This window comes from Poromitra crassiceps, assembly GCF_964638095.1.
Source record: "Poromitra crassiceps genome assembly, contig: HAP1_SCAFFOLD_317, whole genome shotgun sequence".
NCBI lineage: Eukaryota > Metazoa > Chordata > Actinopteri > Beryciformes > Melamphaidae > Poromitra > Poromitra crassiceps.
In genome coordinates, this window is record NW_028152085.1 from 74,040 (window position 1) to 97,016 (window position 22,977).

Consider the following 22,977-nt stretch of genomic DNA (forward strand, 5'->3'; position numbering starts at 1 on the left):
GACCCGGCTATCCCCTATGTTTGAGTTCAAAGTGACCCGGCTATCCCCTGTGTTTGAGTTCAAAGTGACCCGGCTATCCCCTGTGTTTGAGTTCAAAGTGACCCAGCTATCCCCTGTGTTTGAGTTCAAAGTGACCCGGCTATCCCCTGTGTTTGAGTTCAAAGTGACCCGACTATCCCCTGTGTTTGAGTTCAAAGTGACCCGACTATCCCCTGTGTTTGAGTTCAAAGTGACCCAGCTATCCCCTGTGTTTGAGTTCAAAGTGACCCGGCTATCCCCTGTGTTTGAGTTCAAAGTGACCCGGCTATCCCCTGTGTTTGAGTTCAAAGTGACCCGGCTATCCCCTGTGTTTGAGTTCAAAGTGACCCGGCTATCCCCTGTGTTTGAGTTCAAAGTGACCCGGCTATCCCCTGTGTTTGAGTTCAAAGTGACCTGGCTATCCCCTGTGTTTGAGTTTCTTAGTGACCCGGCTATCCCCTGTGTTTGAGTTCAAAGTGACCCGACTATCCCCTGTGTTTGAGTTCAAAGTGACCCGACTATCCCCTGTGTTTGAGTTCAAAGTGACCCGCTTATCCCCTGTGTTTGAGTTGAGTATGTGTGCGCTTTCAGCTGCTGTTTGCACTGCTTCAGAAACAGATCAGCTGCTTCTCATTGTGGCATAATGGGGTTTGCCACAAGGGGAAATCCACTCAACCTAAAAACTCCTATTGTATTATGGTATGCCTCAGGAATTAGCATAGTCGATCCAGTTAATATTTGTCAACATAAAAGTCCAATGCCAGAGAGTAGAAGACAATTCAAAGCTGTGATTTAGACATGATGAAAAATCTAGAGCTGGCTTGTCTGGTCTTGTCAGCCAGATCACTTCAGAGCAGAGTGATGGAGAAAGCTCAATGACCTTTTACGTATTCAGCTAGGCTGTGTTTTGGCCCATAAGGGGTTCAAACGTAAAGATAGCGATAGAGCTTGATGCTAGTGCAAAATGCTCCTTAAAAGTGATCAGTACATTAAATGGCGGTAATATGCTGCCCTCTGTTCATTTGGGAGAAACTATCATCAACATAAACTCCGCAGTGCAGAGAGTTATAACAGTCAAAATGTGACCAAATAAAAGCACGGCTCACAGTTTCCACGTAATCTTGAATTCAGTGGAATTTCCCTTTAAGGCCGTTTGACCTTAAGACCTGCCCAATTATCTCCTCTCTTTCTTGGTAATGGTTGCATTCTCTCTCTCTCTCTCTCTCAACCTTATGGTCTCTTGTTTCTCTGTTCCACTTTCTGTGCCCCATCCCTCGACCTGGTTTGCACACCTCCACTTGTTGGGCTGCTTCTCCTCGTGTCACTGTGGCCACCACAGGTTTCTACGGCCTGGATGAGTCCGACTTGGACAAGGTGTTTCGCCTCCCCACCACCACCTATATCGGCGGCAACGACAGCGCTCTGCCGCTCAGAGAGATTATACGCCGCCTCGAGGTAAAATAGACCCGCCTAACTCATTTGGCAAACTCCACATTCCTATAGGCTAAATAGGACATACTGCACCTCAGATGTCACAATACACCCTGTCTCTCAGCTAGTGCAACCTACATACATAATGTGCACACTCACTGACCTGACCTCCTCTCCTCTAGATGGCGTACTGCCAGCACACTCACTGACCTTATACCTCCTCTCCTCTAGATGGCGTACTGCCAGCATATTGGAGTCGAGTTTATGTTCATTAACGACTTGGAGCAATGCCAGTGGATCAGGCAGAAGTTCGAGAGCCCAGGGGTTATGCAGTTCAGCCTGGAAGAGAAGAGGACCCTGTTGGCCCGAATGATCCGATCCACCAGGTCTTCTCGACATTCCTGAACACACCTCACTAATTGGTTAAGCCTCGCTAATTGGAAAGCATGACAAGCATTTGGAGGGGGAGGTCTCTCTCTCTGAGCCACAGTATGACACAGCACCACACCCCCACCTGTCTTAAGACTTTGCCCCGTTTACAGGTTCGAGGAGTTCCTCCAGAGGAAGTGGTCATCAGAGAAGCGTTTTGGCCTGGAGGGTTGCGAGTCGCTCATCCCCGCCCTCAAGGTCATCATTGACAAGTCGAGTGAGAGGGGCGTGGAGAGTGTCATCATGGGAATGCCGCACAGGTACACGTGATTGACACGTTTTGCTCTGCGCTCTGTGCGTATGAAACGGCCCTTGGCTTTTAAGCCAGTGGTTCTCAAATGGGGGTCCGGGGACCCCCAGGGGTCAGTGGCACTTTGCCAGGAAGTCCGCGAAGAGTTTTCAGGAAAATAGAAATAAACACTTTTTTTTTTTTTTTGCAAAAGCTTCATAGTTCAACGAAAATATTGTATGCTTTAAATCTAAAATGGTTCATGGATGACATTCTAATCTAACAAACCTATCAATTTAAAAGTCAAGCACGTTACCGTGGAAACAATTAAGCTGATCCCAAAATCACAAATCAGAATGAGGGGGTCCCCCAGTATATTTTCCATCTTGTAAGGGCTCCTTGGCTGAAAAACATACAAGAAGCGCTGTTGGCTTCCTGCAGTGTTACAAAGTGTTACAGCTGATGTCTTTCTGTCTGTTGTGTCTCCTCAGAGGCAGACTGAATGTGCTCGCTAATGTGATCCGTAAGGAGCTGGACCAAATCTTTTGCCAGTTTGACTCTAAGCTGGAGGCTGCAGACGAGGTTTGATCATTCACTACAGAGACCACTGACATTCTTGATTAAAGCGGTTCCTGCAAAATGAATGATGGATAATTATGCTAGGTTTCTACGTAGTGCAGCGGTAGATTCCCTGCCTACCAACACGAGGGTCGCAGGTTCGAGCCCCTGTGTTACCTCCGTCTTTGTCGGGCATCCGTACAGCCATAATTGGCCGTATCTGCGGGTGGGAAGCTGGATTGAGGGTATGTGTGTGTCCTGGTCGCTGCACTAGTGCCTCCTCTGGTCGGTCGGGGTGCCTGTTCGTGGGGAGGGGAACTGTGAGGAATAGTGTGATGCTCCCACGTGCTACGTCCTACCGGTGAAACTCCTGTCAGGTGAAAAGAAGCGGCTGGCGACTGCACATGTATCGGAGGAAACGTGGTAGTCTACGGCTCTCCCCAGATTGGCAGAGGTGGCGGAGCAACGACCGGGACAGCAGGGGGAATTGGCCAAGTATTGGGAAGAAAACGGGGAGGTGGGGGAATCGGGAAAACGTTATATCTATATATATATCTATATATATATCTATAGATATATATATAGATATATATATATATAGATATATAGATAGATATATAGATATATAGATAGATATATAGATATATATAGATATATAGATATATATAGATATATAATTATATATTATGGATAATAATGACAGATGATCTAAACCAAACAGTTCACATTAGCTCAGCCCTGAATTAGCATTGCTTGTCATAATAACTGTCTTTATTTTCCACTCTTAGGGTTCTGGGGATGTGAAGTATCACTTGGGCATGTACCACAGAAGGAAAAACCGGGTCACTGATAGGGACATCACACTGTCACTCATGGCTAATCCCTCCCACCTGGAAGCAGTGGACCCAGTGGTGCAGGGGAAGACCAAGGCTGAGCAGTTCTACTGTGGAGACACTGAGGGCAAGAGGGTACGTTTGTGTAGCTTTTGAAAAGTACGGACTGTAGCACAGCTTTTGTCTATGTGTTAAGAAACATGTGTAACTAGGGGTGTCACGATACACTCAGTTCACGATACGATACGTATCACGATACTGGGTTCACGATAACGATACGATACGATACGATTTTAACAATATTTTTTTAAACTTGAATAATGACAATATATGACTGGAAAAGTAGTATTTTATTTGAAATGCACAAATACAAAACATGCTGTTGTGGGAAATTGTTATTACAATAACAACTAGAAAAAACATGAGATTGGAGATAAGGCTTATCTTGAAATAGAATGAGTTACACCGTCACTTAGATTTACTTTGAACTAAAAGGTTTCTCAGCAGTATAAATTCTCATTATGCATCTTCAGTTTTTCTTCAAACTCAAACAACAAGACTTTTCTTAGTCTATTTTTTATGCATCTTCAGTTTTTCCTGTCAAGTAAACAGTTTTGCCAGAAACTCAATTGAATGGTTTCTCTCCTGTTTAACTTCTCATGTGTCTCTTCAGAGACTTGTTCAACTGAACTACTTTCCACACATTGAACTTCAACAAACAAAGACGTTTCTTTGTCTATTTTTGGAAAAAAAAAAAAAAAAAAAAAAAAAAAAAAAAATTCACGATATGAGATTTCATCTCAACGATACATATCGTGACGTTTTACTATCGCGAAATTTCGTGGGACGATATATTGTGACACCCCTATGTGTAACCAATGACTACCCAGGTGATGTCTATTCTGCTCCACGGTGATGCTGCATTTGCAGGCCAGGGTATTGTCTACGAGACGTTCCACCTGTCTGACCTGCCCTCCTACACCACCCACGGCACCATACATGTGGTCGTCAACAACCAGGTACACACACACACACACACACACACACACACGCACACTGAGGCCCCGTTTCAGAGTGAGTGCACTCTGAGTGCAACTACTGTATGTCCTTCAGCTCAGCCAAGACAAACAGTACGTGAGAATATGTAAATGATCTCTCTTCCGCACCAGCCCACTGGGTTGCCAGGTTCTGCTATTAGGAAGTTTTTGTAGGTTGGCGTTCTCATCTGGCCACTCACAGTCTCTTGATAGAGAAGGCATGAAGTGAATGAATCGAGAACCTGAAAAAAAGGCCTACAGAGAAACATACCGCCATAGATCAAATAGGCCTAAAAGCTGTGCCATAATAAATGATGGGCTTTTATTAATTAGCATTTTATATAGACTTGCATCATTGCATTATTAGTCTCCTAATAGGCTAATCTGTGTTACAGCTGACAGTTTGTTATGATGCTATAAATTAAATCGAAATCGAAAATACTAGAATATTTTCTTCAGAGTTAGCATCCAGTATATTTTAGCAACAATAGCTAAAGAGTCACTTAATAAGCCAGGTGTTGGCACAACACAGACCTCCAGGTTTCCATTCCTTTCGCTCTTCTGCCCAAACTCCCATCCATACAGATTGGCTTCACCACAGACCCCCGGATGGCACGCTCGTCTCCGTACCCCACAGATGTGGCTCGAGTGGTCAACGCCCCCATCTTCCACGTCAACGCAGACCACCCAGAGGCTGTGATGTATGTGTGCAAGGTGGCCGCCGAGTGGAGGAACACCTTCCATAAAGATGTGGTGGTAGACCTGGTAAGTCTGAAGAACGTTCCAGAGCTACGTGCGTTCGGCAGAGGGCATCATGAAACATCAGGATTACCAAGTCATAGATTTATAGTTTCTCTGTTGAAATCATGGACTGTCAAGACATTTTACAAGTTGGTCATTGGATATAAATTATATGTTTGTTTCACATACATTCATTGCATTAGATGGTTGTAATCAACTGGTTTGTTATTCACTGTCAATGTAATAGATCAGGAGCTAAATCAAAGTGTTTAAAATGGACATTATACAACAAATAAGTGAATTTAGCTGACACTCTTATCAAGATTCAATTCCTAGAATGTATTACAGGCAACCAATACAAAGGAGGTCAAAGGTCAGAGCCATAGTGGCCTGGCAATAGATATAATTTTGTGCGCCTAGAATTATTTTGGATGATAGAGAAATGCTAGGAGAGGAATACGAGCTTGTGAAAGCTGTATGAAGGATCTTTGTACTTCAAGACAAGAACATCAGCAGGTAGAGAGGGGATATATTGGAGAGGGGTGTGTGATCTGTAGGCGAACAGTCTGATAGAGCAGATGATGTACTATGCAAACCTGTAGGTTGTGGCTGCAATATGGACTTTGCACAGTTGGTTGTCACATCAAGATTCACCAAGACTGTGGCCTTGTCACTGGTGACTGCAGAGGGCAAAATTGTCAGGGAAGAGCAGTTGGGTTTTGGGTGAGTTTTAGGTACTGCGCAGATATCGACCTGGAGATGTCAGCTAGATGCGTGGAGATGTGTGCTTGAGTCTCAAAGAAAGAAAAAGAAAGGTAGAGTTGAGTGTCTTTGGTGTTGCAAACCTAGTAGAATGCATGGGATACAATAATAGATCCAAGACATGTATTGAAGAGAGAGGACACCCAGGACTGAGCCCTGTAAATAATTGCATTTTCAATATGTGAGCTGGTCATGAGTTTATGTCAACAGCACAAGTTGTGTAAACTTATGTCTCTTCATGTGCAGGTTTCCTACAGGCGTAATGTAAACTTGTGTCTCTCCATGTGCAGGTGTCCTACAGGCGTAATGTAAACTTGTGTCTCTCCATGTGCAGGTGTCCTACAGGCATAATGTAAACTTGTGTCTCTCCATGTGCAGGTGTCCTACAGGCGTAATGTAAACTTGTGTCTCTCCGTGTGCAGGTGTCCTACAGGCGTAATGTAAACTTGTGTCTCTCTGTGTGCAGGTGTCCTACAGGCGTAATGTAAACTTGTGTCTCTCTGTGTGCAGGTGTCCTACAGGCGTAATGTAAACTTGTGTCTCTCTGTGTGCAGGTGTCCTACAGGCGTAATGTAAACTTGTGTCTCTCTGTGTGCAGGTGTCCTACAGGCGTAATGTAAACTTGTGTCTCTCTGTGTGCAGGTGTCCTACAGGAGTAATGTAAAGTTGTGTCTCTCTGTGTGCAGGTGTCCTACAGGCGTAATGTAAACTTGTGTCTCTCTGTGTGCAGGTGTCCTACAGGCGTAATGTAAACTTGTGTCTCTCTGTGTGCAGGTGTCCTACAGGAGTAATGTAAAGTTGTGTCTCTCTGTGTGCAGGTGTCCTACAGGCGTAATGTAAACTTGTGTCTCTCTGTGTCCAGGTGTCCTACAGGCGTAATGTAAACTTGTGTCTCTCTGTGTCCAGGTGTCCTACAGGCGTAATGTAAACTTGTGTATCTCTGTGTCCAGGTGTCCTACAGGCGTAATGTAAACTTGTGTCTCTCTGTGTCCAGGTGTCCTACAGGCGTAATGTAAACTTGTGTCTCTCTGTGTCCAGGTGTCCTACAGGCGTAATGTAAACTTGTGTCTCTCTGTGTGCAGGTGTCCTACAGGAGTAATGTAAAGTTGTGTCTCTCTGTGTGCAGGTGTCCTACAGGCGTAATGTAAACTTGTGTCTCTCTGTGTGCAGGTGTCCTACAGGCGTAATGTAAACTTGTGTCTCTCTGTGTGCAGGTGTCCTACAGGCGTAATGTAAACTTGTGTCTCTCTGTGTGCAGGTGTCCTACAGGCGTAATGTAAACTTGTGTCTCTCCGTGTGCAGGTGTCCTACAGGCGTAATGTAAACTTGTGTCTCTCTGTGTGCAGGTGTCCTACAGGCGTAATGTAAACTTGTGTCTCTCTGTGTGCAGGTGTCCTACAGGCGTAATGTAAACTTGTGTCTCTCTGTGTGCAGGTGTCCTACAGGAGTAATGTAAAGTTGTGTCTCTCTGTGTGCAGGTGTCCTACAGGCGTAATGTAAACTTGTGTCTCTCTGTGTGCAGGTGTCCTACAGGCGTAATGTAAACTTGTGTCTCTCTGTGTGCAGGTGTCCTACAGGAGTAATGTAAAGTTGTGTCTCTCCGTGTGCAGGTGTCCTACAGGCATAATGTAAACTTGTGTCTCTCCGTGTGCAGGTGTCCTACAGGCATAATGTAAACTTGTGTCTCTCTGTGTGCAGGTGTCCTACAGGCGTAATGTAAACTTGTGTCTCTCTGTGTGCAGGTGTCCTACAGGCGTAATGTAAACTTGTGTCTCTCTGTGTGCAGGTGTCCTACAGGCGTAATGTAAACTTGTGTCTCTCTGTGTCCAGGTGTCCTACAGGCGTAATGTAAACTTGTGTCTCTCTGTGTCCAGGTGTCCTACAGGCGTAATGTAAACTTGTGTCTCTCTGTGTCCAGGTGTCCTACAGGCGTAATGTAAACTTGTGTCTCTCTGTGTCCAGGTGTCCTACAGGCGTAATGTAAACGTGTGTCTCTCTGTGTCCAGGTGTCCTACAGGCGTAATGTAAACTTGTGTCTCTCTGTGTCCAGGTGTCCTACAGGCGTAATGTAAACTTGTGTCTCTCTGTGTCCAGGTGTCCTACAGGCGTAATGTAAACTTGTGTATCTCTGTGTCCAGGTGTCCTACAGGCGTAATGTAAACTTGTGTCTCTCTGTGTCCAGGTGTCCTACAGGCGTAATGTAAACTTGTGTCTCTCTGTGTCCAGGTGTCCTACAGGCGTAATGTAAACTTGTGTCTCTCTGTGTCCAGGTGTCCTACAGGCGTAATGTAAACTTGTGTCTCTCTGTGTCCAGGTGTCCTACAGGCGTAATGTAAACTTGTGTCTCTCTGTGTCCAGGTGTCCTACAGGCGTAATGTAAACTTGTGTCTCTCTGTGTCCAGGTGTCCTACAGGCGTAATGTAAACTTGTGTCTCTCTGTGTCCAGGTGTCCTACAGGCGTAATGTAAACTTGTGTCTCTCTGTGTCCAGGTGTCCTACAGGCGTAATGTAAACTTGTGTCTCTCTGTGTCCAGGTGTCCTACAGGCGTAATGTAAACTTGTGTCTCTCTGTGTCCAGGTGTCCTACAGGCGTAATGTAAACTTGTGTCTCTCTGTGTCCAGGTGTCCTACAGGCGTAATGTAAACTTGTGTCTCTCTGTGTGCAGGTGTCCTACAGGCGTAATGTAAACTTGTGTCTCTCTGTGTCCAGGTGTCCTACAGGCGTAATGTAAACTTGTGTCTCTCTGTGTCCAGGTGTCCTACAGGCGTAATGTAAACTTGTGTCTCTCTGTGTCCAGGTGTCCTACAGGCGTAATGTAAACTTGTGTCTCTCTGTGTGCAGGTGTCCTACAGGCGTAATGTAAACTTGTGTCTCTCTGTGTCCAGGTGTCCTACAGGCGTAATGTAAACTTGTGTCTCTCTGTGTCCAGGTGTCCTACAGGCGTAATGTAAACTTGTGTCTCTCTGTGTCCAGGTGTCCTACAGGCGTAATGTAAACTTGTGTCTCTCTGTGTCCAGGTGTCCTACAGGCGTAATGTAAACTTGTGTCTCTCTGTGTCCAGGTGTCCTACAGGCGTAATGTAAACTTGTGTCTCTCTGTGTGCAGGTGTCCTACAGGCGTAATGTAAACTTGTGTCTCTCTGTGTCCAGGTGTCCTACAGGCGTAATGTAAACTTGTGTCTCTCTGTGTCCAGGTGTCCTACAGGCGTAATGTACACTTGTGTCTCTCTGTGTCCAGGTGTCCTACAGGCGTAATGTACACTTGTGTCTCTCTGTGTCCAGGTGTCCTACAGGCGTAATGTAAACTTGTGTCTCTCTGTGTCCAGGTGTCCTACAGGCGTAATGTAAACTTGTGTCTCTCTGTGTCCAGGTGTCCTACAGGCGTAATGTAAACTTGTGTCTCTCTGTGTCCAGGTGTCCTACAGGCGTAATGTACACTTGTGTCTCTCTGTGTCCAGGTGTCCTACAGGCGTAATGTACACTTGTGTCTCTCTGTGTCCAGGTGTCCTACAGGCGTAATGTAAACTTGTGTCTCTCTGTGTCCAGGTGTCCTACAGGCGTAATGTAAACTTGTGTCTCTCTGTGTCCAGGTGTCCTACAGGCGTAATGTAAACTTGTGTCTCTCTGTGTCCAGGTGTCCTACAGGCGTAATGTAAACTTGTGTCTCTCTGTGTCCAGGTGTCCTACAGGCGTAATGTAAACTTGTGTCTCTCTGTGTGCAGGTGTCCTACAGGCGTAATGTAAACTTGTGTCTCTCTGTGTCCAGGTGTCCTACAGGCGTAATGTAAACTTGTGTCTCTCTGTGTGCAGGTGTCCTACAGGCGTAATGTAAACTTGTGTCTCTCTGTGTGCAGGTGTCCTACAGGCGTAATGTAAACTTGTGTCTCTCTGTGTCCAGGTGTCCTACAGGCGTAATGTAAACTTGTGTCTCTCTGTGTCCAGGTGTCCTACAGGCGTAATGGCCATAACGAGATGGATGAGCCCATGTTCACCCAGCCGCTGATGTACAAGCAGATCAAGAAGCAGAAAGGAGTTCTGAAGAAGTATGCTGACAAAGTCATCGCTGAGGGACTGGTCACTAGACAGGGGTTTGAGGTAAAGTATCTTCACCCAACGAGGTGGTAGAAAATGGCATGTTTCAATGTCAAGAAATACTTCTCTACCTCTCTAATATCTCTAATATTTATCTACAAAATGGAAACAAAATCCTATGTCTCAGTTGCCTTGTGTCCTTGAAGATGTGTGATTCAACACCCAGGTAAAATTATTCTGCTTAAAGGATAAGTTCACCCAAAAATGAAGATTCAGTCATTATCTACTCACCCCATCCCCATGAAAGGACGGTGAAGTTTTTTAGTCTTTGACATTTGAGACATTTATGACATAATGTAATGTAATTCACACTGAAGTGTCACTTTTTGGCCTGTGAAGCAGGCTATCTATCACTTAGCTATATAGTGCACGTAAAAAGTGAAAGATTATATGGAACATTTAACAGGGCCAGAGACAATTTGTTTGCTTTAATTTGCTTTAATCAAAAGACATATGGGGGGAAAAAATCATCCCTCAACTTCCCTCAATGTGGCCCTCATAGAGAGCCGCAGGGATGACGTATTTTTGTAGTCAGAACGCGGAAGTCCCGGACTTCCTGGTTCTTCACTGTTTCTGTCTATGGGATTTTTGAATGGGTTTTTGCCGCGATGCTTCTAATAATCTCTCTGGGCAACGCTGGCTTAATCAAACGCGAACCAGAGTTCAGTCGGATAATCTTCACACATGAGGACCACTTTCATGAGTTTTGTAGCGTAAATGCGAGCCCTAGAAGTAAAAAGCTCAAGCTAAGCTAATCCAGAACTACAGTACACACTGTCGCATAGGCTTCCACGTCACGTCAGCGCTCAACCTGGACTGTTGTTGGATGTGTGCACTGATTACCCCGGGCTAAACGGGGCTGAACCAGGTGAGGGAAAGAGAATTTCCGTGTTCGTCCTTTGAAGTGGTGACGTTATTGACGTATATATCCCCATCGACTCAACAGTGTAGTCTCATTTAGCCGTTTGCTAGCTAGCCGCCCTTTTAACGGCACGTAAAAGCTTCAAAACTCGTAAAAGTGGTCCTCCTGTGTGAAGATGATATTACTAAACACTGGTTCGCGTTTGATTAAGCCAGCGTTGCCCAGAGAGATTATTAGAAGCATCGCGCCAAAAACCCATTCAAAACTCCCATAGGCGAAAACAGTGAAGAACCAGGAGTGTTAGCATCGATGATTTCCGGACTCATTCCTGCGGCTCTCTATTGAGGTTAGGGTTAAACAAATGATTGCTGTAAATAGAACGAGCTCTCCAATATAATACAATTAAAATTATTGTTGTTGTTAACACATTGACTGCCAGCCGTTTTTTTTTGCTGTAGGTAGCTTCTGCCAAGCCGTTTTTTGAGGATTCTGGCTCATTTTACAAGAGCCGAGGATTCTTTTCTGCTTGGAGTTTGTGAACATACAATATCTCAAAAGTACTAATAGAATGTGTACTTTCTCTGTCTAAAAGAGTTAGTTTGTAGAGTTAGTAGTTATGTAAGCATTAGCAATTGAATACAGCATGGTTTTAGCGTCAGAAAAAATATTCAGAGATAAACGGCTTTTTGTGAAATTCGATAGAACAGTCACTTTAACCATTCATTTTTGGCATCAGTAAGACCTAAACAATAGTTTTGAACAGTAATTTCCTCCATAACAGCAGGAAACTCCCCTCTGCTCAACTCCTCCCTCCGTGGGCGTTCTTCTTGGCTGCAGCGCCGTGTAACAAGCACTTTCCTACCTGTGCAAATTCACTTTCTCATACTCTCGACCTCTCAAATAAATTTCTGAATAGAAATTAAATTACTCTAAATTAGAGCGAAAAAGAAACAAAAAAGAATGGGTTGAAAATCCCATTCTAAAAGCCTTTTATGGCTGTTTCCAATTTGGTGCTATTTTGCAAGGCAAAATGGCCTGCTGCTTGTCACCAGCCTCACTGCCCCGCTGCCGCTGTGCCTGGCTGTGCCTGTCTGCGTGGCCGCTCCCCGAGGAAGCCCGGCTGGACTCGCCCGCCTCCCGGAACCCTGGCCGAGAGCTCCGATGAAGCCCCTGCGACTCTGGTCATATTTACGCTGCGTGCCTCAAAGTGTGCTCCATCCGCAATCCACCATGCAAGTTTGCAATCCCGCACCGCCAGCAATCAATGCGAAAACGAAAGCGCCTCCGCCAATCCATTTTCATGAGAATGGAAATGGATCACACTGCTTTTTGCTTGCCTTCCTACTTCCTTGTCGCCACTTAGTGGGTCGGTGGAATGGGTTGTACACGTTGTACACGTCCAATACTTATATAAGATATGTAAAAGGGTTAGATGCACAACCCACCGTCAAAAAAAAAAAATCGATGCCAAGGACGTGTTTACACGTTGTTGGCAGTCAACAGCTGGATTCTGAAAACGTGTTTACACGTTGTTGGCAGTGAATGTGTTAAAAATGAGAGAATGAGTAATCCATTGGCATCGATGTTCTCACATTGATCTCTTTCAGGAGGAGGTAGCTAATTATGACAAAATCTGTGAAGAGGCTTATGCTCGCTCCAAAGATGAGAAGATCCTTCACATCAAACACTGGCTAGACTCACCCTGGCCTGGTGAGTGCTTTATGTCTTCATAGTGTGTGTGTGTGTGTGTGTGTGTGTGTGTGTGTGTGTGTGTGTGTGTGTGTGTGTGCGCCAGAGATGCTCACAAGTCATTTTTTGCAAGTCCAAGTCAATTCGCAAGTCTCTTATGGATGAGTGTTCTATCATCTGCTGCACGCCATCCAGTCTACTTACAGTAGAACACGAAGCATGTACTGTATTATGATCACAACCTATTAGCATACAGTATCAGCATTTAGTAGCAGTAGTTATTAGTAGACATTTTAATTTAATTTTAATTAAATGTCCTTAATGTTAATGCACCAATAAATAAATAAAGATTGTTCACAAGTCTCAAATCTTGAGTCCGAGTCGACTCTCGTCTGTTGAGGATGAGTCTCAAGTCAAGTCTCAAGTCACTGTGTGTGCGACTTGAGTCCAAGTCGGAAGTCCAAGTCCCCATCTCTGGTGTGTATGTGACAAAATGTGTGTGTGTATGTGTGTGTGTGCAGGTTTTTTCACACTGGACGGTCAGCCAAAGAGCATGAGCTGTCCTTCTACCGGCATCAGTGAAGAGGACCTCGGTCATATTGGAAACATTGCCTCCACTGTCCCTATGGAAGACTTCACTATACATGGAGGTATTATCTATCTATCATCGAGCTACTCTCCACTCCCCTCCCCTCCCCTCCCCTCATCTCCTCTCCCCTCCCCTCATCTCCCCTCCCCTCCCCTCCCCTCCTCTCCCCTCCCCTCATCTCCTCTCCCCTCCCCTCCCCTCATCTCCTCTCATCTTCTCTCCCCTCCCCTCATCTCCTCTCATCTTCTCTCCCCTCCCCTCCCCTCCCCTCATCTCCTCTCCCCTCCCCTCATCTCCTCTCATCTTCTCTCCCCTCCCCTCCCCTCCCCTCATCTCCTCTCCCCTCCCCTCATCTCCTCTCATCTTCTCTCCCCTCCCCTCCCCTCCCCTCATCTCCTCTCATCTCCTCTCCCCTCTCCTCATCTCCTCTCCCCTCCCCTCCCCTCATCTCCCCTCCCCTCATCTCCTCTCCCCTCCCCTCCCCTCATCTCCCCTCCCCTCCACTCCCCTCCCCTCATCTCCTCTCCCCTCCCCTCCCCTCACCTCCCCTCCCCTCATCTCCTCTCCCCTCCCCTCATCTCCTCTCCCCTCCCCTCCCCTCCCCTCCTAACTCACTCGTTCTCTTTCGGCCTGTGCACACTTGTTAGGTCTGAGTCGTATCCTTAAGGGCCGTGCAAACATGGTGAGCCAGCGAGTGTGTGACTGGGCCCTTGGTGAGTACATGGCCTTTGGCTCTCTGCTCAAAGAAGGGATCCACGTACGCCTCAGTGGACAGGATGTGGAGAGAGGCACTTTCAGGTACATGTAACACACACACACACACATGCACACGCACACGCACACACACACACACACACACACACACACACACACACACACACACACACACATGTTGAGAAACTTGCTTCTCTGCAAATACAAGCCTATTAGGCTGTGTCCAGCAAAGCGTTTTTTTGTTTTCCAGAGGCCAGCGTATTTTCGCAACTGTTTGCAGTGGCAGTGTGGTGTATTTACACTATGCTACAGATGGCAGCAGCGTGACGAGGCGCTGAGCGTCTATTCTGTACTGAGCATGTTCACGTTTGGCCGTTTTCTTCTGGTTTGAGAGTTTAAAAATGTTCAACTTTGGGACGAATTCTGAGCTTGTCACTGTCACTTTTTATCCAGCCGTCCAATCACAGTGGAGGAGGGGCAGGCATGAATTCCATCACTTCTCCGCTAAGCTGCAATTTACTGCAGAGGTAACATAGCACAGAGAGATATAACACAAAGCTACAGCAGTTAGCTATATCACTGTGCTATGTTACACGTAACGTAGCACAGAGAGATATAACACAAAGCTACAGCAGTTAGCTATATCACTGTGCTATGTTACACGTAACGTAGCACAGAGATATATAACACAAAGCTACAGCAGTTAGCTATATCACTGTGCTATGTTACACGTAATGTAGCACAGAGAGATATAACACAAAGCTACAGCAGTTAGCTATATCACTGTGCTATGTTACACGTAATGTAGCACAGAGATATATAACACAAAGCTACAGCAGTTAGCTATATCACTGTGCTATGTTACACGTAACGTAGCACAGAGAGATATAACACAAAGCTACAGCAGTTAGCTATATCACTGTGCTATGTTACACGTAACGTAGCACAGAGAGATATAACACAAAGCTACAGCAGTTAGCTATATCACTGTGCTATGTTACACGTAACGTAGCACAGAGAGATATAACACAAAGCTACAGCAGTTAGCTATATCACTGTGCTATGTTACACGTAACGTAGCACAGAGAGATATAACACAAAGCTACAGCAGTTAGCTATATCACTGTGCTATGTTACACGTAACGTAGCACAGAGATATATAACACAAAGCTACAGCAGTTAGCTATATCACTGTGCTATGTTACACGTAACGTAGCACAGAGAGACATAACACAAAGCTACAGCAGTTAGCTATATCACTGTGCTATGTTACACGTAACGTAGCACAGAGAGATATAACACAAAGCTACAGCAGTTAGCTATATCACTGTGCTATGTTGTGTAGGGCATGGGAGGATCACGTTACTGTGTTACCCCCAGTTCCCCTCCCCCGGGGTCCCTCCGACCGACCGGAGGAGGCACCAATGCAGCGACCAATACACATACCCGTAATCCGGCTTGCCACCCGCAGACACGGCCAATTCTGCCTGTGTGGACGCGTGACCAAGCCGGAGGTGACACGCGGGGTCGAACTTGCGATCCTCTTGTTAGTCAGGGAATCTACCGCTGCATTACCCGGACGCCCGTCATTTTTACTTCTGCGTATACTCCGTATCATAGCAACCAAAGCGTCTCCGCTGAAAAAACCGCTGTGCCTCCAAAGCGCTCTCAGCTGAGACTGCAGGGCAATGGCTGTCCCCCCCCCCCCCCCACACACACACACACACACACACACACACACACACCTAAAAGATTAGCAACTGATAAAGCGATGATGGTATACATTGAACTGATAGTAGTGCCGTCATCTCTTCTGAGGTGGTCTTACCCCCTTTCCTCCTCCTCTCTCCCTCTTCTCCCCGTGTGGCTCCATAGCCACCGACACCATGTTCTTCACGACCAGAATGTGGATAAGAAGATCTGCATCCCCATGAACCACATCGCCCCCAACCAAGCTCCTTACACTGTCTGCAACAGCTCTCTGTCTGAATATGGAGTACTGGGTGAGTACAGCTCACACACTGTGTATAACAGCTCTCTGTTTGAATATGGAGTACTGGGTGAGTACAGCTCACACACTGTGTATAACAGCTCTCTGTTTGAATATGGAGTACTGGGTGAGTACAGCTCACACACTGTGTATAACAGCTCTCTGTCTGAATATGGAGTACTGGGTGAGTACAGCTCACACACTGTGTATAACAGCTCTCTGTTTGAATATGGAGTACTGGGTGAGTACAGCTCACACAGTACACTGTAACAGCTCTCTGTTTGAATATGGAGTACTGAGTGAGTACAGCTCACACACTGTCTAACAGCTCTCTGTTTGAATATGGAGTACTGGGTGAGTAAAGCTCACACAGTACACGGTAACAGCTCTGTCTGAATATGGAGTACTGGGTGAGTAAAGCTCACACAGTACACTGTAACAGCTCTCTGTCTGAAAATGGAGTACTGGGTGAATACAGCTCACACACTGTCTGCAACAGCTCTCTGTCTGAATACGGAGTACTGGGTGAGTAAAGCTCACACACAGATTGTACACTCTCCTCTAATGCCTAAATGCTACTTTTGAAGCATAACAGATATTACAGTATAGCTGTACTTTAAGTATATTTAGTTACCCACCCCTTCTAACACCCTCCATTTTGCACCTGTTTATTCCTGTTCATTGTGCAGGTTTCGAGTTAGGCTTTGCCATGGCCAGTCCCAACGCACTGGTCCTGTGGGAGGCCCAGTTTGGGGACTTCCATAACACGGCTCAGTGCATCATCGACCAGTTCATCAGCCCGGGTCAGGCCAAGTGGGTCAGACAGAACGGCATCGTCCTGCTGCTTCCACATGGCATGGAGGGAATGGTAGGAACTCATCAGAATCAGAATTTCAGCTTTATTAGTATGTAGACATACAAGGAATTTGACTCCGGCATACGTTGCTCTCAATGTACTTACAACCATTTATGTGCCATGGAAGTGAACTAGTGTTCATGTTTGTTGCTGATGATTCTGAAATAGTCCAACCTGCCGCACCATGCAGGTAGGTAGAGTGCTGTTGCAGTGACAACAGCGAACATTAGAGGGCAGCATTGGCACAGAAATGACACATGGACCCTTTCAGTTTTGTGACGCTGTAAGACACCAGCTGTTTGGATCCAGTCCAGTCTGTGTTTCAATTCTTCTCACTCGAATTCAAGAACCCAAGTTGGTCACTTCTTGACATTGACAGGCGAGTTCACATGTGTAGCCTACAAGACATGGTATAGTTTTGTTTATTGCTCTACTCATTCTCCCTCCCTCAGGGTCCAGAGCACTCCTCAGCCCGCCCAGAGAGGTTTCTACAGATGTGCAACGACGACCCAGATGTTTTCCCTGTGAGTTGTGTGCATGTGTCACTGTGTCTGTGCATGCTGTAACGCCGCCATTGGGCCCGTGAAGGTATTGCAAGTGGCCCAGTGACTCATTTGCCAAACGTGATCTTAGTGGGGAAAACATTAAAAATGTTATTATTATGTATGAGAATGCATTTCTACATTGTTGAATGACACTGTTATTTAATTTGTGTAATCAATGATTTGTTAATTAGCCTATTGCAGACAGCCCCTCACTTTTAGTTTCATGTTAATGTGTGGTGCTGATGGACAGCTCCTCTCAGCATTAAAATAAAATAAGGTCTGAGAACGCATTATTTGGCCTCTGATGCTAGTTACGGTCGGATGTGGGCCGCGGACATTTCTGAGATTTTCAAGTGGACCGTGAGTCAGAAAAGCTTGGCAACTACTGCTGTTACAGCAGGGCTATTCATCTAAATTGTTCAGAGGGCCACATTGTCAGAAACCTAAGGGGCCGGGGGGTGGACCGTTCCCCAAGCTATTAATCCCATTATATGTACAGTACACTTGACACAATGCGCCACCACAATTTTCAAAACATGTATTTCACTACATTGCAAAAGTAGCTTAATTTTCATTTAAAAGTGCTTAATTTCTGTGCAACAAAAGCTGTGTTAAAGCCCCAAAAGTAAACACATTTGAAACAAATCTAAGTATTCTACAACACATGTCAGCCATTTGAAATATAATTTGGTCAATTCTGACCTCTCTTAGCTACACCACAGCATTGTAAACATTTACAGTGCATCAGGAAAGAAAAAAACAGTAAACATTCTTTCTTGTTTAGAACCTAGCTAGCTGCAGCACACATCTCCTGAAAAACCATTTATAATGTATCTTTCTTGTGGCTACATCACAGCACAGTCTCTTGAAAAACATTTATAGTGGATCTGACTTGTTTAGCTCACTTTAGCTAGATCACATCTGGAAAACAACCAGTCGGGTGTAATAAGTAAATGAGGTTTAATTAATTAATTTCTTCTTTTTTTTAGAACTAATCCGCTCTGACTTGATTGGCGGGCTGGATTCGGCCCACGGGCCGCCAGTTGAATATCCCTGTGTTAAGATATGAAGTGACTAAACTGTCAACGCCACTTCTTTGCTAGAAACTGTCGGAGGACTTTGCAATGCAGCAGCTGTACGACTGCAACTGGATCGTGGTCAACTGCTCTACGCCTGCAAACTTCTTCCACGTGCTCCGCAGACAGATACAGCAACCCTTCAGGAAGCCTGTGAGTGACACAATACAGACAGTACAGTATGGCTGACATCGCATTGTGTAGCTCACAATGCTGACTGCTCCTTCTTGTTTTGCTCTGTGCTCTCTCCCCCCCCCCCAGCTGATCATATTCACTCCCAAGTCTCTGTTGCGCCATCCTGAGGCCAAGTCTAGCTTTGACCACATGGTGTCAGGTGAGCAGGGAATCAAAAGGGGAAAAGGCAGACAAAAGTAGGCCTGAATATATGCTGTAGCCCGGCTCTGTTCTTTTCTAATATAACAGTGAAGAGTATGCACACCGGTATGCGCGCGCGTGTGTGTGTGTGTGTGTGTGTGTGTGTGTGTGTGTGTGTGTGTGTGTGTGTGTGTTTCCTGTCCCTCAGGCACACACTTCAAGCGTATAATCCCAGATGACGGGCCTGCATGTGCCAGCCCAGACAAGGTGAAGAGAGTGATTTTCTGCACCGGCAAGGTCTACTACGAACTGACCCGGGAGTGCAAGAGCAGAGGCATGGAGGACGCTGTAGCTATCATTCGCATTGAACAGGTGATAACAGACAATTCATTCCATTTAGACATCATTCAATGCCTCTTGAAGGTGCTGTTGGCCTGATGGCCAGAAGCTAATTAGCATCTATATATGTATGTATGTATGTATGTGTAACCGAGGTGAATCAGCGCGGATTCCTCGTGAGTGGTATCGAGTGGATTGGTTAAACTCACTCCCCAGTATAAAGGCATGTTAATCAGCTCCGCCAAGGGAGCTAGCTCTCTTGGTCGAGTGGTTAGTGTCTTTGACTCCCAAACCGAAGGTCGGCGGTTCGTACCCACCCCTGGACAAGCCCTTAACATGGGTTGCTGCAAGTACCACCTACACAACGCCGTTACATATGTATGTATGTGTGTATATATATATATATATATATATATATATATATATATATATATATTCGCGGAGCGATATTGCAGCTTTTATTTTTTCAGACCAAGGTCGATTCTTCAGAAATTTGCTTCCGACATGTACATACATGTTGCTGTGATTGACAGGTGGGTCAAAATCCGCCTCGCAATTCCGTGCTGTTTATTGGCGTTGCTCTTGGTGTGTAACAGCCTTTAGGCACTCTATTCACTCTCCACCTCGCTTGTTGAGCGTTGCTCTTGGTGTGTAACGGCCTTTAGGCACTCTATTCACTCTCCACCTCGCTTGTTGAGCGTTGCTCTTGGTGTGTAACGGCCTTTAGGCACTCTATTCACTCTCCACCTCGCTTGTTGAGCGTTGCTCTTGGTGTGTAACGGCCTTTAGCTACTCTATTCACTCTCCACCTCGCTTGTTGAGCGTGGAACTGGGGGGAGGGGCTTAGGCTACATCCTCTCATGCTCCTCCCGTGGCAGAATGGATGGATGGACAGACGGACGGACAGATACACATGTCACGTATAGAAGTGGCTGCACTACTTAAAAAAATCGAAATGGTTGTTTTTTTCTCTCCTCAGCTCTCGCCGTTCCCCTTCGATCTGGTGAAAATGGAGACGGAGCGCTACCTTCACGCCGACCTGGTGTGGTGTCAGGAGGAGCACAAGAACCAGGGTTACTACGACTACGTCAAGCCTCGCATCCGCACCACCATCGACCGCACCCGTCCTGTTTGGTACGCTCTCTGTTGCTAACCCTGATGGTGCATAGGAAGACACCTCCAAAATAATTTCAGGAACTAACTCTACTCTACTCTACGTGTGTTTGTGTTTGTGTATGTGTGTGTGTGTGTGTGTGTGTGTGTGTGTGTGTGTGTGTGTGTGTGTGTGTGTGTGTGTGTGTGTGTGTGTGTGTGTGTGTGTGTGCGTGTGTAGGTATGCCGGGCGCGAGCCGGCAGCAGCTCCAGCTACAGGGAACAAGCAAACTCACCTCCTGGAGCTACAGCGATTCCTGGACACTGCGTTCAGTCTGGAAGCCTTCTCAGGAACACAGTAACAGCTACGCGACATCTCCTTCCACGCTCTCAGGAACACAGTAACATCTACGAGACATCTCCTTCCACGCTCTCAGGAACACAGTAACATCTACGAAACATCTCCTTCCACACTCTCAGGAACACAGTAACATCTACGAGACATCTCCTTCCACACTCTCAGGAACACAGTAACATCTACGAGACATCTCCTTCCACGCTCTCAGGAACACAGTAACATCTACGAGACATCTCCTTCCACGCTCTCAGGAACACAGTAACATCTACGAGACATCTCCTTCCACGCTCTCAGGAACACAGTAACATCTACGAGACATCTCCTTCCACACTCTCAGGAACACAGTAACATCTACGAGACATCTCCTTCCACACTCTCAGGAACACAGTAACATCTACGAGACATCTCCTTCCATGCTCTCAGGAACACAGTAACATCTACGAGACATCTCCTTCCACGCTCTCAGGAACACAGTAACATCTACGAGACATCTCCTTCCACGCTCTCAGGAACACAGTAACATCTACGAGACATCTCCTTCCACGCTCTCAGGAACACAGTAACATCTACGAGACATCTCCTTCCATGCTCTCAGGAACACAGTAACATCTACGAGACATCTCCTTCCACGCTCTCAGGAACACAGTAACATCTACGAGACATCTCCTTCCACACTCTCAGGAACACAGTAACATCTACGAGACATCTCCTTCCACGCTCTCAGGATCACAGTAACATCTACGAGACATCTCCTTCCACGCTCTCAGGAACACAGTAACATCTACGAGACATCTCCTTCCACGCTCTCAGGATCACAGTAACATCTACGAGACATCTCCTTCCACGCTCTCAGGATCACAGTAACATCTACGAGACATCTCCTTCCACGCTCTCAGGAACACAGTAACATCTACGAGACATCTCCTTCCACGCTCTCAGGAACACAGTAACATCTACGAGACATCTCCTTCCACGCTCTCAGGATCACAGTAACATCTACGAGACATCTCCTTCCACGCTCTCAGGATCACAGTAACATCTACGAGACATCTCCTTCCACGCTCTCAGGAACACAGTAACATCTACGAGACATCTCCTTCCACGCTCTCAGGATCACAGTAACATCTACGAGACATCTCCTTCCACGCTCTCAGGATCACAGTAACATCTACGAGACATCTCCTTCCACACTCTCAGGAACACAGTAACATCTACGAGACATCTCCTTCCACGCTCTCAGGATCACAGTAACATCTATGAGACATCTCCTTCCACGCTCTCAGGATCACAGTAACATCTACGAGACATCTCCTTCCACGCTCTCAGGAACACAGTAACATCTACGAGACATCTCCTTCCACGCTCTCAGGATCACAGTAACATCTACGAGACATCTCCTTCCACGCTCTCAGGAACACAGTAACATCTACGAGACATCTCCTTCCATGCTCTCAGGAACACAGTAACATCTACGAGACATCTCCTTCCACGCTCTCAGGAACACAGTAACATCTACGAGACATCTCCTTCCACACTCTCAGGAACACAGTAACATCTACGAGACATCTCCTTCCATGCTCTCAGGAACACAGTAACATCTACGAAACATCTCCTTCCATGCTCTCAGGATCACAGTAACATCTACGAGACATCTCCTTCCACGCTCTCAGGATCACAGTAACATCTACGAGACATCTCCTTCCATGCTCTCAGGAACACAGTAACATCTACGAGACATCTCCTTCCACGCTCTCAGGAACACAGTAACATCTACGAGACATCTCCTTCCACGCTCTCAGGAACACAGTAACATCTACGAGACATCTCCTTCCACGCTTCCAGATTCCTCTCAGCCTGGGCAGTTCCCCAACACTGTCCTTACACTTTACCTACACCATTTCCCGCCTCCATTTATAAACGAGACCTTTTTACAGTGTAAACCTCAAGCAACACGCACACAGACTGACTGGCTCTCTGCTGGCACTGTTACCATAGTGTCCACACTGATGGACATGTTGACAAATAGCACACTATGTAATTAATACTATGTTGAATGTATGAATATATGCAGAATGATTTTTTTTTAAGGCAAAAGGCTGTAGTTTACATTTGAAACAGGCGTATTCATTATATTGGTGAATCTATTTTTGTAATGCTTGTTAATGACAAAAATAATTGCAATCCCCAGAAAACTTCTGAAATGTGCGATCTCCTTTCAAAAATGATTTGAATCCTTCTATTGATCTCTGGCAAATTGTGTCAAATGGAAAAGGTTGTTGGCAGAGCACGTGGTGGCCGTGTAACCTGACACTGCCAGATGGGGGCACTATCTGGCAGAGCACGTGGTGGCCGTGGGCAACCAGCAAAAATGGAAAATGATGGCACATGCATTTAAATTGGATTTGTAATATGGACGTCTAGC

The 22,977-nt window shown here is 46.0% G+C and overlaps 1 protein-coding gene across 3 annotated transcripts in view; it reads left to right on the plus strand.

Annotated features, from left to right (window-relative positions):
* Nucleotides 1-20,593, plus strand: part of LOC310771036 (2-oxoglutarate dehydrogenase complex component E1-like) — a gene marked incomplete at its 5' end in the record, with an annotated part of 36,296 nt that extends 15,703 nt beyond the window's left edge. For all 3 annotated transcript variants that reach the window (XM_083663717.1, XM_083663715.1, XM_083663716.1), the window contains 19 exons: nucleotides 1,358-1,473; nucleotides 1,681-1,835; nucleotides 1,992-2,138; nucleotides 2,599-2,689; nucleotides 3,454-3,633; nucleotides 4,389-4,517; nucleotides 5,121-5,300; nucleotides 9,981-10,133; nucleotides 12,600-12,702; nucleotides 13,203-13,331; nucleotides 13,918-14,068; nucleotides 15,860-15,987; nucleotides 16,664-16,842; nucleotides 17,283-17,354; nucleotides 18,479-18,604; nucleotides 18,713-18,785; nucleotides 18,975-19,138; nucleotides 20,085-20,239; nucleotides 20,439-20,593. In XM_083663717.1, the coding sequence (XP_083519843.1) occupies nucleotides 1,358-1,473; nucleotides 1,681-1,835; nucleotides 1,992-2,138; nucleotides 2,599-2,689; nucleotides 3,454-3,633; nucleotides 4,389-4,517; nucleotides 5,121-5,300; nucleotides 9,981-10,133; nucleotides 12,600-12,702; nucleotides 13,203-13,331; nucleotides 13,918-14,068; nucleotides 15,860-15,987; nucleotides 16,664-16,842; nucleotides 17,283-17,354; nucleotides 18,479-18,604; nucleotides 18,713-18,785; nucleotides 18,975-19,138; nucleotides 20,085-20,239; nucleotides 20,439-20,559 (2,552 nt within the window). In that variant the 3' untranslated portion in view covers nucleotides 20,560-20,593. The remainder of the gene's footprint in view (nucleotides 1-1,357; nucleotides 1,474-1,680; nucleotides 1,836-1,991; nucleotides 2,139-2,598; nucleotides 2,690-3,453; nucleotides 3,634-4,388; nucleotides 4,518-5,120; nucleotides 5,301-9,980; nucleotides 10,134-12,599; nucleotides 12,703-13,202; nucleotides 13,332-13,917; nucleotides 14,069-15,859; nucleotides 15,988-16,663; nucleotides 16,843-17,282; nucleotides 17,355-18,478; nucleotides 18,605-18,712; nucleotides 18,786-18,974; nucleotides 19,139-20,084; nucleotides 20,240-20,438) is intronic.
* Nucleotides 20,594-22,977: the final 2,384 nt, after the last annotated feature.